Source organism: Pogona vitticeps, chromosome 6 (genome assembly GCF_051106095.1).
Source record: "Pogona vitticeps strain Pit_001003342236 chromosome 6, PviZW2.1, whole genome shotgun sequence".
NCBI lineage: Eukaryota > Metazoa > Chordata > Lepidosauria > Squamata > Agamidae > Pogona > Pogona vitticeps.
In genome coordinates this window covers 73,334,975-73,352,312 of record NC_135788.1, presented here as the reverse complement: position 1 = coordinate 73,352,312, position 17,338 = coordinate 73,334,975, and the positions used below count along the sequence as shown (strand labels likewise).

General features: G+C 41.1%; 1 protein-coding gene across 7 annotated transcripts in view; it reads left to right on the top strand.

Moving 5' to 3' along the window:
- Positions 1 to 17,338, top strand: part of TNS3 (tensin 3) — a 301,059-nt gene that overhangs the window by 68,005 nt on the left and 215,716 nt on the right. For 6 of the 7 annotated variants that reach the window (XM_078377581.1, XM_020811228.3, XM_020811227.3 and 3 more), the window contains exon 2: positions 17,011 to 17,122. The exons of the other annotated variant lie outside the window; for it this stretch is intronic. In XM_078377581.1, coding sequence (XP_078233707.1) covers positions 17,011 to 17,122 — 112 coding nt within the window. The remainder of the gene's footprint in view (positions 1 to 17,010; positions 17,123 to 17,338) is intronic. 7 annotated transcript variants of the gene reach the window in all.

Genomic DNA, 17,338 nt, shown 5'->3' with positions numbered 1-17,338 from the left:
TCTCTTTCATCATGGTGGTGGCTAGTGACAAAGGATAAAATGTTGGGGCTATCAAGATACAGTACTAATTACTTAAAATTCTGTGATAAGCTACATGCTAGATAACTTTTGCTGTAATAGAAATGATAAGAATTGTTTCTAGGTGGAGATCGGAGTATTTCAAGAGGGACAACTGTTTTATACACATATGATATAACAGAAAATGAGTTAATATATGTAGTATGCATAAAACATTGATCTTTATTTGAGCCCATAGAAATACATTGGAACTTTTTTATGTAGCCAATTTCTGCAGGCTCTGTTTTGATTCTCCCTGTGTGATGCCCTTTCTGTACAGTAGCTATTGTGAAGTCCGTAAAATAGTGCTGTTGGAGTTTAAAGTCTTCTAAAACTAGCCTCCCTGTGTTGCCATTTCTGATGTCACATGAATGCTTGTAATTTTAAGTAATTATATGTGTTAAGAATGCATTGTCATTTCATCTATTTTCTGTATCCTCCCCTGGTTGTGACTCCTACGACTATGGGGGTATAAAATGCAGATGGCCAGGAATGAACATTCCATGTGTCTAAGGAGGTGAATTTTGATACATGAAAGCTCACACTGAAAGAAAGTAGTCTTTGAGGTGCCACAATACTTTGACCTTTGTCCACCTGTCTCTGTTTTTTTCTTTTCTTTTTGGGCCAACATTCTTGGAGGAATTAATACAATAAGTATTCAGTTGCTTTCCCATTGGTGCCACAGTATTAGCGCAGAGAGGCATTGGTTTATTTAAATTGGTTTGAAGTAGAAATAAAGTAGAGATTCTGTGCAGTATTTAACTTAGCACTTTATTACTGTATGCCTTTACTGTGAGATATCTAGGATCTTTTTTTTTTTTAAAGAAAACATTGTTGAACAAATAGTAGTAGCAGCAGCAGTAATTAGTGCCAGGGCTCCTGATTCCTTCAGCACCACTTCCCATCAGAGTGGATTTGATTTAAATAATGATTTAAACAACAATTTAAAATTTAAAAAATCTGCATCTAGCTCCTGTAAGCAGAATGTTAGGGGGTGCAGGGGACTGCATAGCCAGGCACCACTGGGAGAAAATTGCCTTACTTTCCTTCTAGGGCCAGCCTCCAAACTACTCTGCTTCTTTCCTGCCTTCCAAATCTTTAAAAATACTTTATCAGAGAGACCAAGTAGCTACTGGAAAAGCTGATGTGGCACTTGCATTTTTATTGTTAAAATATTGCTACAAAACATGTTTTGTGGAAAAACATGGAGGAAATCCACACAGTGATTTGGAGTGACACTGTTGGCTGTTGGCGAAAGACAGATGAAGAAGTGGTGGCAAAGCCAGAAAAAAATGGTTAATGGGTAGTTGCCCTCAGGCATAGGTGGTCTAGATGGTCTAACATGTTTGGCTACTAGAAGAATTTCCCTCCCCAACCCCCAGTGCCAGCTGCACTACTTAAGGCTGGAATGCAAGAGGAACAGGGCAACTGAAGATGTGGAAAATAGCTGCAAATAAAGAATATTTTGAATTTTGCATGGGTATATGCATGCACTTGCACACACATGCACACACAAACAGAGAGGGAAAGGCTCCGGGTGTCTTCCTGGACTGTGATAAATATCCAGGGATCTGCATGTAATAATTTCATGGCACTGATCTCCTTTCTGACAAACTGGTGATCCTCCTGGCTGCATCTCTATAAGATAAAGATTCTGATTGGAGCACCTGGCGCATGTTATTATAACTTTTGTCAGTGAAAAAGCTGCACATTTCTAGGTTAGGTTATCCCTGACCTGCCCAATGCATTTCCCTTGTAGAAGAATTTAAATCTATGACAAATAGGCCTCATTCAGTATGAACTTCCTAATATAAAGTCTAGATAGTTCTGTTTATGAGGGGAGCTGTTAGATGTCATTGAGGCAAGGCAAGATAATTGTAACAACTAGTGAATTTATTTCGATAGAAGAAGGGACACATTCTTTTTCCAGAGTGAATTCAGCATATCATTTTCCTGGCTAGGGCTTTAAGGAGATGAGATCCAGAGCATGTGGCAGGCCAAAGTTATTTAAAAAAAAAAGAAGAGGACAATTGCTATGTAAGTCTGTGTTCAAATCTTGCCCTCTCACTCTCTTCTCCCCTTGCAATGTGGCGAGGGTGGGGGATATGCTGGTTTAGACAGTTGCCCAGATAGGACAGTAACTCTAGAATGTCATAACATAATAGTTGACAAAAAGAATTATAAATTTATTTAAAAACATCAGCCTTCTTTTTTTAAAAAAAGACATCCAATAGATAAAAGAACAAAAGAAATAACTAACCACTGAAATACATCAGCAAGCAAAAACAGAAAGTGCACCAGAAATTATACAAGCAGTTCAGTGTACCCAACGTAGCATTTCTTGTAATACCAGTCAGCTCCTTTTTGCTTTTTAGAGTCCTTGTAATTTCAGTTTGTGATACGGTAGAAATCTTTTGTGAAAACCAGTTAAATCTGATGTCATGAACCTAATCAACAATGCTAATTTGTGGTGCGGATATTTTTAATGTACACCTTTAAAAATTATAGCAATTGTAAATGTCATGATTAATTAACCTGTAATTTTTCTGTGACAGGAAGATAGTATTTCATGGGGGGAAAGACTGTAAAATAGGTACTTTGTATGAACCTGCCAATGTAGGTATGCTGTGTATTTGGCTGAAATGGAAAAGGGAGTCAAAACAAATAAAAGGTGGAAGTCAGCATCTTGAGAAAATGTGAGAAGATACAATTTTTTTGCAATAGCCATTCTGCTGTCAGGTTGAAATGCACAGCAAGGAAAAACATTCCTGGAGGGGATTGATTTCGAGGTGACTCAAATAAGGCACTTTGATCCCATCCGTCTGCAGGTCAACTTGTTTTAACATGTTAAATATGGATAGCAAATTCCCTTTTTCCTTTTATGTTGAAATATACCTTATAGCCCACACATGTTTCTATAATTGGGAGAGATTGTTCATTATTGCCTCCAGGAAGGCATTTCTCTATCTGCTAAGCTCAGGTTCCAAAGGGGTGAAGAAAGGGATGTATTGTCTGCAGTGTCGGTAAATGAGACTACAGCACCACACTTGTCGGCAAGGTGATGTGTCTGCAATTATGATCTGGCTCAGGTGTTAAGATCATCAGGAGAGGCATTCTATCTTCACACGTGCGCCTTATGGGGGGACAGGAAAGAGCCTTCTCTGCTGCTGCTCCCAGACTCTGGAACTCCCTCACACAGGAAGCCAGGCTGGCTCCATCTTTCCTGTCCTTCTGCAAGCAGGCAAAGGCCTTTGTCTTCAGGCAAGCTGTCCCTCAGTACAGTGGACCTTAGACTTACGGAATTAATCTGTATTGGAACGGTGGCCACAGGTCGAAAGGTCCATAGGTTGAGGGTCCATTCCCCATAGGAATGCATTGAAACCATTTAATCCGTTCTAGGCAAAGAAAAAAAGAAATCCTGGGCTTCGAAAGCTGCACCCGCTGCCCTCTGTCTCCCATCCCTGGTGCCCTCTGCCTTCTGTCCCTGTGTGGACAGAAGGCAGAGGGCACTGGTGACAGGAGACAGCACAGCGGGTGCAGCTTTGGATGCCAAAAGCCGCTCTGTGCCCGCTGCTGGCTTTCGGCTTCCTGGGCTTCACAACCTCCTTCGCTGTCCCTGTCTCTCATCCCTGGTGCCCTCTGCCTTCTGTCCCTGTGCGGACGGTAAGCAGAGGGCAATGGGGGCAGCTTTGATGTTTCCAGCCTTTTACCCCTGCCTTTCGTAGGTCGAAGCTCCGGCTGAAAGTTGAACTAAAATTTTGCAGCCGGAGCTTTTCGTACCTCGAAATCTTTGTAAGTAGGGACCTTCGTAAGTCAAGGGTCCACTGTAGCTAAATACCTGAGTGTGATTTTAAGATGGATTGTTATGCATTCTTCAAGCATGTGTGTAGCAAATTACAAAGAAAAGAAAGAGTGGCTCAGCTACTCAATGAAGACGGAAAAACAATAACAGAAAAAAAAAGAAAAGGCAGAAGTGCTCAATTCCTATTTTAACTCAGCCTTTTCTCAAAGGACAGACTTGACTCTCAAGACAAATGTGAAGTGCAGGTAAAGGGGACAGGATTGCAGCTAGAGACTGATAAAGAACTACTCAAGGAATATTCTTATTACTGTGAATGAGTTCAAATCTCCAACGCAGGATGAACTGCATCCAAGAGTACTGAAGGAACTGGCTGAAGAACTCTCAGAATTACTTACCATTATTTTCTTGAAATCAGGAGGAATGGGTGAGGTGCCAGAGGATTGGAGGAGGGCCAGTGTTATGCCCTATCTTCAAAAAGGGCAAAAAAGAGGAACCTGGGAACTACAGGCCAGTCAGTGTGAAATCAATCCCTGATGCAGTAATCCCCTGATGCAGTAATCCCCTGATGCAGTAATAACTAGAGACCAACACAGATTTGCCAGTATCAGATGCTGCCAGACTAATCTGATCTCATTTTTGATCAGCTAACCTCCCTGACAGACAGATGGAATGCTGTAGGCATAGTATATCTTGACTTCAGCAAAGCTTTTGACAAAGTGATCATGTTATTCTCATTAGCAAGGTAACTAGGTTTGGGGTGGATAGGACAATACACAGAGTCATACTCAGAGGATGATGATTAGTGATTCATTCTCAGACTGGGAGGAGGTAACAAGTGGGGCACCCCAGAGCTCAGTTCTGGGCCCAGTACTCATGACACAAAATTGGGTTGTATAGTTAATAATAACCTGGAAGACAGAAATGAACTTTGAAACAGTCTTGATAGGCTGAATCACTGGACTGAAAGCAACAATAACATTCAAGAGGCATACAGTAAGTGCAAAGTACTGCACCTAGGAAAAAGAAACTAAACACACAGTTACAAGATGGGGGATACCTGGCTCAGCAATACTACAAACATCATAAACTGAATATGAGCCAACAGTGTGATGTGGCTACAAAAAAGGCAAATGGTATGTTAGGTTGCATTAACAGAAATATAGTATCCAAATCTATTTGGCACTGGTTAGGCCTCATCTTTCCATTCTGAAGGAAATCAATCCTGAGTGTTCACTGGAAGGACAGATCCTGAAGCTGAGGCTCCAATACTTTGGCCATTTCATGAGTGATAAGAGAAGGCTCCCTGGAAAAGACTCTGAAGTTGGGAAAGAGTGAAGGCAAGAGGAGAAGGGGGTGACAGAGGACGAGATGGTTAGACAGTGTCATTGAAGCTACCAACATGAATTTGACCCAACTCCAGGAGGCAGTGGAAGAGAGCCTGGCGTGCTCCAGTCCATGGGGTCACAAAGAGTCGGACAGGACTTAATGACTAACAACAAGGCCTCATCTGGAGTACTGTGGCAAGTTCTGAACTGTGCACTTCGAGACAGATGCAGGGGGCTGGGAACCAAGCTTTATGAGGAGAGAGTGAAAGAATTAGGTATGTATAGCCTTGAGAAAAGAAAACCGAGGGGATATATGATATCACTTTTCAAATACTTGGAAGGCTGTCATACATAGGAGGGATAGGATCTGTTCTCAATCATCCCAATGTGCAGGCGAAGCAACAATGGGCTCAAGTTACAGGAAGCCAGATTTCAGTTGAATCTCAGGAAAAAAAAATCCTGTTAGAGTAGTACAGTAATGGAACCAATTACTTTGAGAGGCAGTGAGTGCTCCAACACTGGAGGCATTTAGACATTCACCTGACAGATATCCTTTAATTTTTATTCCTGCATTTAGCAGTGGTTTGGACTCAATGGCCTTATAGACCCCTTCCAATCTACTTATTCTACAATTCTATGATAGCAATCTGTAGAGTATGCTTTTGTGTAGATCTCTTGTTTTTTCAGGGGTTGGATTTGATGACAGTTTGTATTTTTAATTTTTTTAGGTCTATAAATCTGTGACTGTATGAAGTGGAAAATTCATTTTGTATTTTTCCTCTACATGCTACTCAAAATATTCTTGCTTCTCTGTCATGCAATGACACCTGAAACTGGCCAAGATCCACTAGGACATGAGTCACAATTTTAGAAGGGCTGTGGAGTCTGAATGTGAATTTAAAACAATGTTACTGTATGAAAAATAGTGAATTTATACTCTGGCCTGCCTGTGACTTGAAAGTTGTAAAGCTGGGGATGGAGGAAAGATCCCCCAGCAATCCCAGAACTGTTGCCCATATGAATGCAAAGAGAGTGGGGAGAAGCACATATTCCTGGCAACGCTCATAAATTCTTCAGATGGCTTTACTTAGATGCAGTGCTAAGCCATTCGACACTGACTTCCTGCTTTGTTCCATGTAAGTTGTGGCATTAACCTGACAAATGATTTTACAGGGGAAAAAAAAAGATTTCTACTTATAAAATATCAAAATCATTTTCTGCAAATAATGGAAAATAAATCTGTGGACCATTATTGTAATCTCAAAAAAAAGTTTTATTGGGCAGCAGAAAGCGAGCAAGCGAGTGAGCAAGAAGTGCAGCATGTGGATGGCATTAGGAGGGCATTTAAAGTCAGTCAAAACCCCTGGGGCCCCCAGAATCTTTCCATGTGGTTTGTGTTTAATGCTGCAAGAATTCCTCTGAAGTCGCAAACATCATGGAGGCAGTCCAAGTATTCATAAGTCTGGACTGCCTCCATATGTTCAAATATTTTGCTTAACTTTAATGGATGTGGTTCAGGCTGGCTGAGCCACCAAACCAAAGTAGTCAATTTACTGTGTTGTCTTGTCAGCCAGGTATGTAAAGACCCCTTCCTCCAGGCAGGCAGAAAAAACAGGAAGTATACTGTATCTCTTGTAAGCTATCATACCAGGGTCTGTGAGCTGCATTTGCCTTTTTATGTCACGAGATCTGCAGGTCTGAAATTAGCACTCTTTCATTTAGCTACCAGTTTAAAACATGGATTAGAAATTGTAGGGTCATCCATTGCTAATATAATCTCATACCTTCAATAGTATCACTTTTTCTCTGTTCATTTTGCTGCCAAGAAATGATTTAATAAATTAGATGTAGGGCTGCATCTGCATGTAAGCATTTCAGTCAGAGATTTAAAAAAGTAAGAAGCCCATACAGGCATCAGGAGCTAAAATTATGAGGCATTCTTCTCCTAGTCTTCAAGTTAGTGGCAGTAGGTATTTTCTTTATCTAATGAATCTGTCCCAATATGTGCAAAGTACATTTTTTCTAACCACTGGGTCCATCACAGCCTCTTTTCATACACTTGGAATTAAGGAACAAATTTTCCAAAGCAAATTGTGGAAAATTTGTTCCTTAATTCCCTAGGTATTGTGGTGTGGAATCAATCAATCAATCAATCAATCAATCAATCAATCAATCAATCAATCAATCAATCAATCAATCAATCAATCAATCAATCAATCGCTAAATAAGGGGCTGTTTGTACTCGTCCAAAGAGACACAGAAGCAGTAAGCGCTTACTTACTATGAAACTGCTCTGATAATGCATGTGATGTAATATAATCGCCAATTACATCTTTATTATCTGAAGTTTATTAGGGGCATCTATAATGCTTTTCCATTTTCTTTAAACGGGAATGCCCACAATATCTATAGAACTCAAAACATTTGATATATGTTTCCTCGAGACAGAGAATGGTTTTTGAAAAATTGTAACTTGTTGGGTACTGAAAGAAACATACTTTAAATATGTAAAATGAAGGAAAAGAGTCATAAACTGGTGGGGTACCAAGAAACTCAAATAGTTTAACAGGCCAGTCTTTGTATCATTTTGGTCTTGGTGTGTTATGATTGATCAAGAGCCAGGTCACCTCTCATCTTTGCTATGACTGTTTTAGGTAGTCTTAGGGAAGTCCAGTGTTTTGTTTGGTGAGCAATACATCTCAGTCTCTTGGTCATGGTTAAGATCATTCTTAGGAGTGCCCTTAAGGCTTATATGCTCCTTTTCTGCTTTCTTTTGCATTTGAAGGTCCCCTGACATCTTTCTTTCTGGAATCCTTGCCCCCTTCCACAGAATCATGGGTTCCTCAGTGCATGGCTTTGAAATGGAGCAAAAATATCAATCAAAAGACATAAGACATAAGACATAAGACATAAGAAATGTATTTGTCATTGCACTCACAAGTGGGTGCAACGAAATGAGGTGCTCTTCCCCAAGGTAAAACTGGACAACACCACTACAAAAAAAGAGTTAAAAATATACACAACACTCACCATACAAATATAAATACCCCGTTTCTCCCAGGAATTAAAATTCCACCAAAAACTTATGACCCCGCATTTAAACTCAATACTGCACTTGGGTAAAAGCTGTTCTTGAATCTGCTTGTCCTTGCTTTCAATACCCTGAATCTCCTTCCCGATGGTAATAATTTAAAGAGCTGATGTCCCGGATGAGAGGAGTCTTTCAGTATGTTAGATATCTTCCTCTTACATCTGTTCTTATACAATTCTTCCAAAGAGGGGAGTGAACAGCCAATGATGTTTTGGGCCGTCTTAATCACCCTTTGAATTGCCTTTTTCTCTGCCACTGTGCAGCTCGTGAACCATACACAGAGACAGTAGGATAATATGCTCTGAATCGAACTCCGATAGAAGGTAGTTAACAAACTCTCAGTCAATTGCTGCTTTCTAAGAGTCCTTAGGAAATACAACCGTTGTTGCGCCTTCCTGATTAACGCAGCGGTGTTTGCACTCCAAGTCAGGTCATTTGTTATGATGGTCCCAAGAAACTTACATTCAACCACCTGTTCCACACAAACTCCATCTATATACAGTGGCTGAATGTCTGCTCTTTTTTTCCTATAGTCCACTATAAATTCCTTGGTTTTTTGGATGTTAAATAGAAGATTGGTTTTTTTTGCACCAGCGGGATAGCTGTAATACCTCATCCCGATACGCAGACTCATCATCCCCAGAAATAAGTCCTACTAGTGTAGTGTCATCTGCAAATTTGATAATTCTATTACTGGGATGGTTATTGGTGCAATCCGATGAATAAATGGAGAACAGTAGTGGACTGAGGACACAACCTTGTGGAGTGCCAGTGCCGAGTATCTTGTCAGTAGAGATGTAATCATTCAAGACAGGGTTTCCATGAATCCACTTGATTCTTAGGTAGGATAATCCCCAAACAACATTCCAGTCACAAGACTCATCTCTGTCCACAGACTTTAAAGCAGAAATTATAGGTCCCCCAGTGCATGGCTTTTTGATGGTGCAAAACACGTACGGATCCACATGATTTTTATGCAGGCTCATCCCCAAACCACTGAACAATCATAGGCCCCATTTGAGCCCATAGATTACAACACAGAAATCATGGATCCCTGAATGCATGGCTTTGCACTGGTGCAAAACACCAGTCTAAGGTATGGATGATGGTGGTGATGATGATGATGATACCAATATGTAAAATGATTTATAGTGGAGAATCTGTGGTTGCTATGTTAAGCATTTCCCCTTAGGGCTCTGTGAATTAGAATGATAGTTTAATTTGGATGTCTTCCAGCTTTAAAATTCCCTTGACATGACTTTGATAAGCATGAAATAAAATTGTTTATTGTTGCAGCAGCTGCTTTTGGGGATTGCTGAAGTTAAATCAAAGTATCAGAAGGAGTTAAATTTTAAGGAAATAGTGGTGGAAGGTAAAGTTGTAACAAAACATTTTTGAATTTTTTTCCCTGTCAGTTGGTGATATTTCACTAATTGAAATACAGTGGTGCCCCGTATAACAAGGTTAATCTGTTCCGGATTAACCCTCGCTATACGGAATCATCGCTAAACGGGTAGGGGAAACGTATTGAAACGCATTAAACTTCGTTTAATGCGTTCCAATACCTTTGTTACTTACCCGTTCAGCGAGGATTCCAGGTGCTGGCAGCCATTTTCGCACCTTCGCTAAGCGAGGGCAGGGCGCGAAAACGGCTGCCGGCAGCCATTTCCGGGCTTCCGGCGGCCATTTTGGAACCGCCAATCAGCTGTTCGGCGGCTCCAAAATGGCCGCCGCAATACCCGATCTTCGCAATGCGGGTTTTCCCCATTGCGAAGATCGGGTATGTTTCCGTATAGCGATCCCGAAAAAGGGATCGCTATACGGAAACATCGCTATACGGTGCACTCGTTAAGCGAGGCACCACTGTAATAACTGTTTTGCATAGGCTGGTAAGGTTTCATCTGGAGTTTTGGCTGGTGGACTAATAGAGGTGTGTTAGTTCTTCAGCCTTTCTTGTGAACTGTACTTAGAATGGGGATGTAAATCCTCACTTGTCTTGTCCTCACTGAAATTAATTAGGAACTGCAGCATTATTTTTCTTGCTAGAAAGATCGTAAAACATTTGATAAAGTGCTCATTCTTGCAAGGGTTATGTTTTCTATAAGACTGTCCCATGTTTTCGTGCAAAATTTCCTTTGTGCAACTTAATCAATTGTGAATTGTTCCAAACAAGAGCGACTGCTACTTTGTTCCAGAATTTTAAAGCTCTAAATGGATTGTTTGGTTCTTTCTTAACAACTGCTCCTTCTGATCTGTCCTAGTGATGTGTATGCATTCTTTGCTTCTGAAAGAGAAAGAACAACAGAAATATTTCTTTACAAATTACGGAGACCTTGAGGGTGAAAAAGAGCTGTTTAACAATTGAACAGAATGAATATAATGGGGATCTAAAATTCCTTGTCAGTGTGCCTCAGTATGTAGACAAATTAAACTCACTAGAATAAGGTATTTGGCAGGTATTCTGTACAGCCCTATTTTTGACTTGTGAAGTTAAACAGAGACTGAGAAATAGGCATACGTATAAATTCTTGTGTTTTCTTTGTTGTTGTGTGCTGTATGCTGAAGAAACTTTATTTCCCCTTAGACTTAAATGATCTTATCCTGGATGTAAGAGGTTGCTTATAGGTTCTTCTTTTGTGATAGGAAGGAATGAGTTCATTTTGAAGACAAAGTCCAGAGTCAAACACATCTGATCCAGAAGCAGACATAATTGATTACAACTTATACACATGGTATCAAGGGAGAAAGGCAATATGACAAATAATCATTTTGCTTCCCCCACCTCTTTGATCATGTATTATATTGGTCTACTAATTTGGAGCATGGTCTATATTTCACATCTCTTTGGAAAAGCTGATAATACATCCTTATTCAGTTATTCCTGAAGTGTGTGTCCTTCACACAGCAAGATAAATGCACTGACCTTAAGCCCAAGTGGAGGTGAGCTCCAGCTGGGGTGCTGGAGGAGGTGATGAAGCAGCGGCAGCAGCAGGAGGTGGTGGCGGAAACGGAGGAGCAGCCACACTGGGCCACCCCTTGTAGCTGCCCATTGACTGCTGTCTCCAGCGCCACTGCCAGGGCTCACCTCCAGCTCACACTGCTGCTTTGTCCCCTGCCCGAAGGAAGCCCATGAGTGGCACTGGAGGAGGTGATCATGCAGCAGTGGCAGCAGCAGTCAATGGGCAGCTGTGAGGGGTGGCCCAGTGTGGCTGCTCCTCCGTTTCCGCCACCACCTCCTGCTGCTGCCGCTGCTTGATCACCTCCTCCAGCACTCCAGCTGGAGCTCACCTCCACTTGGGCTTAAGGTCAGTGCATTTATCTTGCTGTGTGAAGGACACACACTGTGAGAGGTGGCTTAGCGTGGCTGCTCCTTCGCCTCTGCCTCTGACAACGGTCAAAATGGAAAAATATGGTTCATACCGAGGACAGGCCAAGCAAGAGTGTATTCACTCTTACACAGAGTGGGGGAAGGGATGGGAAAGGGCTGAGGTGGAGCAGTACCACATTTAGGTTAGCAGATAAGCCATCTCTTATGTCTACTTACATGTTGGCTACTGTCATCTCACTTGTTGAGTCAGATGCCTCCATAAAAATACCGTCTGCCTAATTAGGGTCTGCCACCTAATGTGTTTATTTCTGTATTACTAACCACTTTCATAAATCCTAATTAAAAAGAGTGAATTATCACTTTAAAACTATCTGGAACTTTTAAATTTTTCAAAATGACAAACTTTGATCCTAAAAAGTAGGGCTAGCTTCTGAGAACAGTGTTTTATGCAAGGTTAACCTGAAGACCCAGAGGGTAAAAAAATACGAACAAGCATGTAAAAAGTATTTCGTGGGCTTGGTTTTTCTTTCTTTCTTTCTTTCTTTCTTTCTTTCTTTCTTTCTTTCTTTCTTTCTTTCTTTCTTTCTTTCTTTCTTTCTTTCTTTCTTTCTTTCTTTCTTTCAGTAAGGAAGATATGCTCAAATAATTTTGAAGATATAATTAGTTTTGAAATTGGCCAAAGATATGTAGAAACTTTTGAGACCATCTGGGGAAGAGAGTAAAAATTGTTTTAACAGCTATTTGTTCCTGATGTTAACTAAAAGTGGCTATAGACATGGCAGTATTTTGGGTTTAACATGAATTACAAGTACTTTATGTCTCCTGGTATTTCACACCACTTTGTCCAAAATATAATTCTGGAATCTTTTCACACCCAGTATACATACAGTGTTCCTTGCTTCCTGGGTGCAAAGGAGATGGAGGTACAAAGGTAGTATTTTGAATGAGGCTATTTTACTTCAAGTGCACCTCTTGGAAACTTATTACGGAACATGACAAAATAAAGAATGTGGACTCTTTACATAGTAACATATAGATGTATTTCCCTTATATCCCCTTTTGTATCCATATTGCTTAACTAATCTATATTATTTATATAATAATATTTTAACCCACTGTTAAATACCCATTGACTTTCTTACCAACCAACCAACCACAATTTCTTTATTTTGATGCTATGTATAAATATTTGCCATATTATCTCTCTTGTCTTATATTTGAGGAAATGGACTTGTCCATGAAACCTTACATTATAATAAAATAGTATTTAAGGTGCCACCATGTTCTTTTATTTTTCTTTTGTTTTCACCTATCTATATGTGAATCACTGAGGAGTGGAAAATCACATTACCTTCCGTCCTTATTCATATGTCATAGTATGAGATTTTGCTTTGTCCCATCTAAATGCCCATCAGGAAAATAAAAAGACTCTCAGTGTCATACCCATCATAAATGTGGAGGGGCTGAGGAAAAATATAGCACATTTTCCATTTCTATATTGTATTCTCCTGGCTCTCAGTTGCAACATTTGAAAATCAGGCATTTTGCCTGATCAACTGTGGTAGGTAAGATTTGCCTTTGAGTAACCAGAAAAGCTTTAGTAATTCTAATTCCTTCACTTTTTTTCTAGTACTAATACAGTCGCAGATAAGCTATGGGTTGGTATGAGAACCACAATGTTAGGGAGGGTGCTTTGTTTCTACCTGTTTTAAGAAATCTAGAAAGTAAGCTTCTTTTCAACCTCTGCTTGATGACCTGTGCAGAAGGAGGGACTGAAAGTCGCTGGTTCCATATCAATCTGCTTTTATTTAAAATTACTTTGTGTATCCATCAACTGGAATCCACCTTCTTGCAACTGGAGTCTCTTAAATCTAGCCCTGGTGCCCAGGAGCAGTAAAGTACACATCCTTGACATCCGTGACACACTGTGAGCCTGTCCCAGCAATGGCTGGCCAGTGTAGTAGCAGACCATCTTCTTGGGCACAGGAGGCCTGCTTTCTCCACAAGACACCTGGGTCCTGGGGTGAGGCAGGGGAGAATGCTGTTGCCCTTGCAAGTGCAGCTGTGGGGATGGATGACCTAGGAAAAAAAAGGCAAACCAGAAGACTTTGGAGAGTGAGGATCAGTGGGAGGACACAGAGGGCTGGTAGATGGCATTTGAATGAAAATAAATCTCTGCTGATCCACTCCAAGGAGAGCTGACAGCATCACCTGAAGAAGCTGCCAGGGTAAGGTGGGGCAGGATGAGGCTTCAAGAACCAAGGCATCTGGAAAACTAAAGAAACACAGAGTGCTGCTGGAGACAATAAGGACAAGTGGCTGACACCCCCCTCCCCCTGTCTTGAGCCCCGGGTTCTCCAATCAGCCCACTCGGCCTGATCTCTCCCTCCATGCCCAGCCATCTCATGCAGCAGTTTCTGCCCGAACTCTGGTTGTGACACCCAAGGTGTGTGTGCATACATGCATGTTCCCTCTGGCAGAACCCCAAGACTAAGTAGTGTGGCCACAGAAGGGCAGTGTGCCTCCTGCCTGTAAAGCCTCTGGTGGTTTTCCTCAAGAGACCAACTGTACTTATGAACTTTGGGAAGTGAAGTAACTCCCCGGCACCCATAAAACTATGTTGACCCATTTGACTAGGGTTGTGGCTCATTGCAGGAGCTGGACCTTGTTTCGGACTTGACTGTTACCAATGCACAAGAGCCTGTGCCCACAAGGATTTCTTATGTTTCTGGCTCAGCAGAATCTGGGTCTGAGAAGAACTGTGTTGTGCCTGTCCTGGAGTGGCCCAGTTTTGCTAAGGACTTTCAGTTTTCAGTCCAGAAAGCCCTGGGTCTGTCTCCCCAGCCTGTTGGGGCCTGAGTCTGCAAAATCCTATTTCTGTTTAGGGTCAAACAAGACCCAACTCTGTAAAAAGACTTTTGGTGCAAGTTGCTTTCTCCCTTTAATAAAACTCAATCTTCTGCAAAGACTCACCCTTACATCATGGAAGGGGTGGCAGGGAGGGGGCAGCTCATACACACCTTCAGATATTTGAAAGGTGCTTCAAATCATGTTCCCTCTTCCCCGTGTTTTGTTCTTTCCAGAGTAAGCACATCCAGCTTCTTCATCCTTTCTTCATAAAACCTGGTTTTGATTCAACTAGTTAATTGGTTCCCAGCCTTGAGTCTCCAGAAGTTTTTGAACTACAACTCACAGAAATCCTGGCCAGCACAGCTAGTGATTAAGGCTTCTGAGAGTTTTTGTCCAAGAATATCTGAGGACCAAAGGTTTGGGAACCACTGTGTTATTTATTCTTTTCTGGACATGCCTCCTCTGGCATTAGGTATCCCTTCCAGTTTTTTGTCATCCACAAATTTGATAAGTAGTCTCACCATGCAGTCATTCAATTTACTGATAAATATGCTGGAGACTATTGGATGTAGAAAAGATCTCTGTGGAATTTCACTGAAAACCTTCCAGTTTAATGAGGCATCCATGATTAGATGATTTGACTAGTTTTAGATGCACCTGACAGCATAATCATCTAGCTCACATTTAACAGAAAATGCTTTGCTGAAATCAAGATAATTTGACTGCCAAACACACTATTAAACTGATAACTCTATTTTTAAGAAGGTGAGATTGTCTGACAGAATGGTCTGGTTTCCTTACATCCTCTTTCCCTGCTTCTTCCAAGTATTTCTTTTATGCTAATCCTGTGATACTCCCCTCCATTCTCCAGGATTTCTGAAGACAGGCAAGATTCTTAGATTGCACCAACAAACTATTTTAAATGTTGTGGTGAATTGGAACCATACATTGTCCCCTCATTGATGTCAGGCTGACCGGCCTGTAGTTCCCAGGTTCCTCTTTTTTGCCCTTTTTGAAGATAGGGACATTAGCCCTCCTCCAATCCTCTGGCACTTCCCCCATTTCCCATAATTTCAAGAAAATAATGGATAGCGGTTCTGAGAGTTCTTCAGCCAGTTCCTTCAGTACGCTTGGTGGCAGTTCATCCGGCCCTGGAGATTTCAAGGTGGTAAGGTATTCCTTGACTATTTGTTTATCAATCTCCAGCTGCAATCCTGTCCTCCCCACTTGCACAGTCAAGTGCTCTGAGTCTGCTAGTCCCCTCTGAGGTAAACTTTTGCCTGTGGTGGTAATGAGGAAGATGACTGAACCTGTCTAGATCAACAGCAAAATGTAGCCGGCCAAGAAGATTAGTATGGAAAGTAGGCTTTTTGATTCTGAACACCCAGAAGTTTGATGTGTTCCTCCCCATGGAAGCGGTTGGGCCACTGACAGTGGCATATTGGATTCTGAATATAAAACAATATACTAAAAATTTGTGACAGGTTTTTTTAAAAAAACCATCCATTTCAGTCTTTACAAATAAGCAGTGTGAATCAGAGAAATACACCAGTCCTTTGTAGCTTACAGTGTAAAAGTGTCAGTGTGTATGAAAGGAGAAGAGAAAAAGAAGGAAAGAAAATGAGCAATGGTCACTGGGAGAGTAATCTCCATTTGGACAGCACACTGAACGTTATGTGCCCATAGCATATCTTTTTTTTTCCTTAATAGGAAACCTAGCTTGAGAACAGAGGTGTGAGACAGATGTAAAGAGTAGAGTGCTGGAAAGTCTTCATCTTTAGGTCTTTACTTGTCTCTACTTGTGTGTGTGTAATATTGTCATAAATGTGTGAACTGAATTGAAAGTGCTTGGAAGTTCCTCACCATTCTTGCTAGGAGAAAAGTGTTTCAGTTCCTTGTTCTTCTCCGCAAGCATGAGACAAGTGTGTACAGCTCTAAGCTAGAGCTGGTTTTGGGCAGAACAGTAGTTCTGTGGCCTGTTGGTCTGTTTTCATATGCAACTGAAAGTGTTGGTTATGATCCATTAAATCCTATATCGCCTGTACATTCCCATATGAGCTTGTCTGAGCTTTGAGAACTTCAAGGTAAACCAGTCTTCCAGTCATGCCACTCTCACAGGTTCATATGGTTGAGGGCACAGGTGAAGGAGCCTTGTCAGTGACTGCTCCCGGGTGGGTGGAACTCTTTTCTGAAGGAAGGAAGCTAGCCTGGCCACCTTCCTGCTTTTTCCACCATAGTCAGGCAGATACATTTTTATTTAGAAGGGGCCTCGGCCACTAACTGGTTAATGATTTTTTTTTAATGGTAGGCCTTCCTTCCTTCCTATTTTCTATTTTCATGGTATTTAGATATTTGAATTCAGTGCTTACATTTGACAGCTAATATATATAATTGTGTTTTTACTTGCATAAATTACTGCTTTTCTGCTGTTGTTTGTTGCCTTGAGTCTTGCACTGGGAGGAGTGAATGAAATGAAATAAAATGAATGCACAAATAATTTAATTTACCAACTATGATTTGAGAATATTTTTTCATATTTGCTCTTCTTTCTTTTTAGCCAGAAGAGCAAGCTTCAAATTCTCATACTTTCAAGAGTAAGAACTTTAAGAAACCCAAAGTGTGTAACATTTGCAAACAAGTCATTGACCCACAAGGCATTTCATGCAGAGGTGAGTCCTGATGGGTTTTGTGTATGTTTTACTTTAAATAGCTTTGCCTTTAAAAAATAAGTGCTTGGATGTGTAGGAGTTCTTAGAAACATAGGGACACCTGAGATGGATGGGAGGCCCTTCCCTCCAGATGATGTTTGTCTTGCCAGCCTGCCTTTTAAAAACTTGGCCTGCTTTTGCATTAGTCCAAGTGTCCCTGTTTTCCTTCCTCTGAGG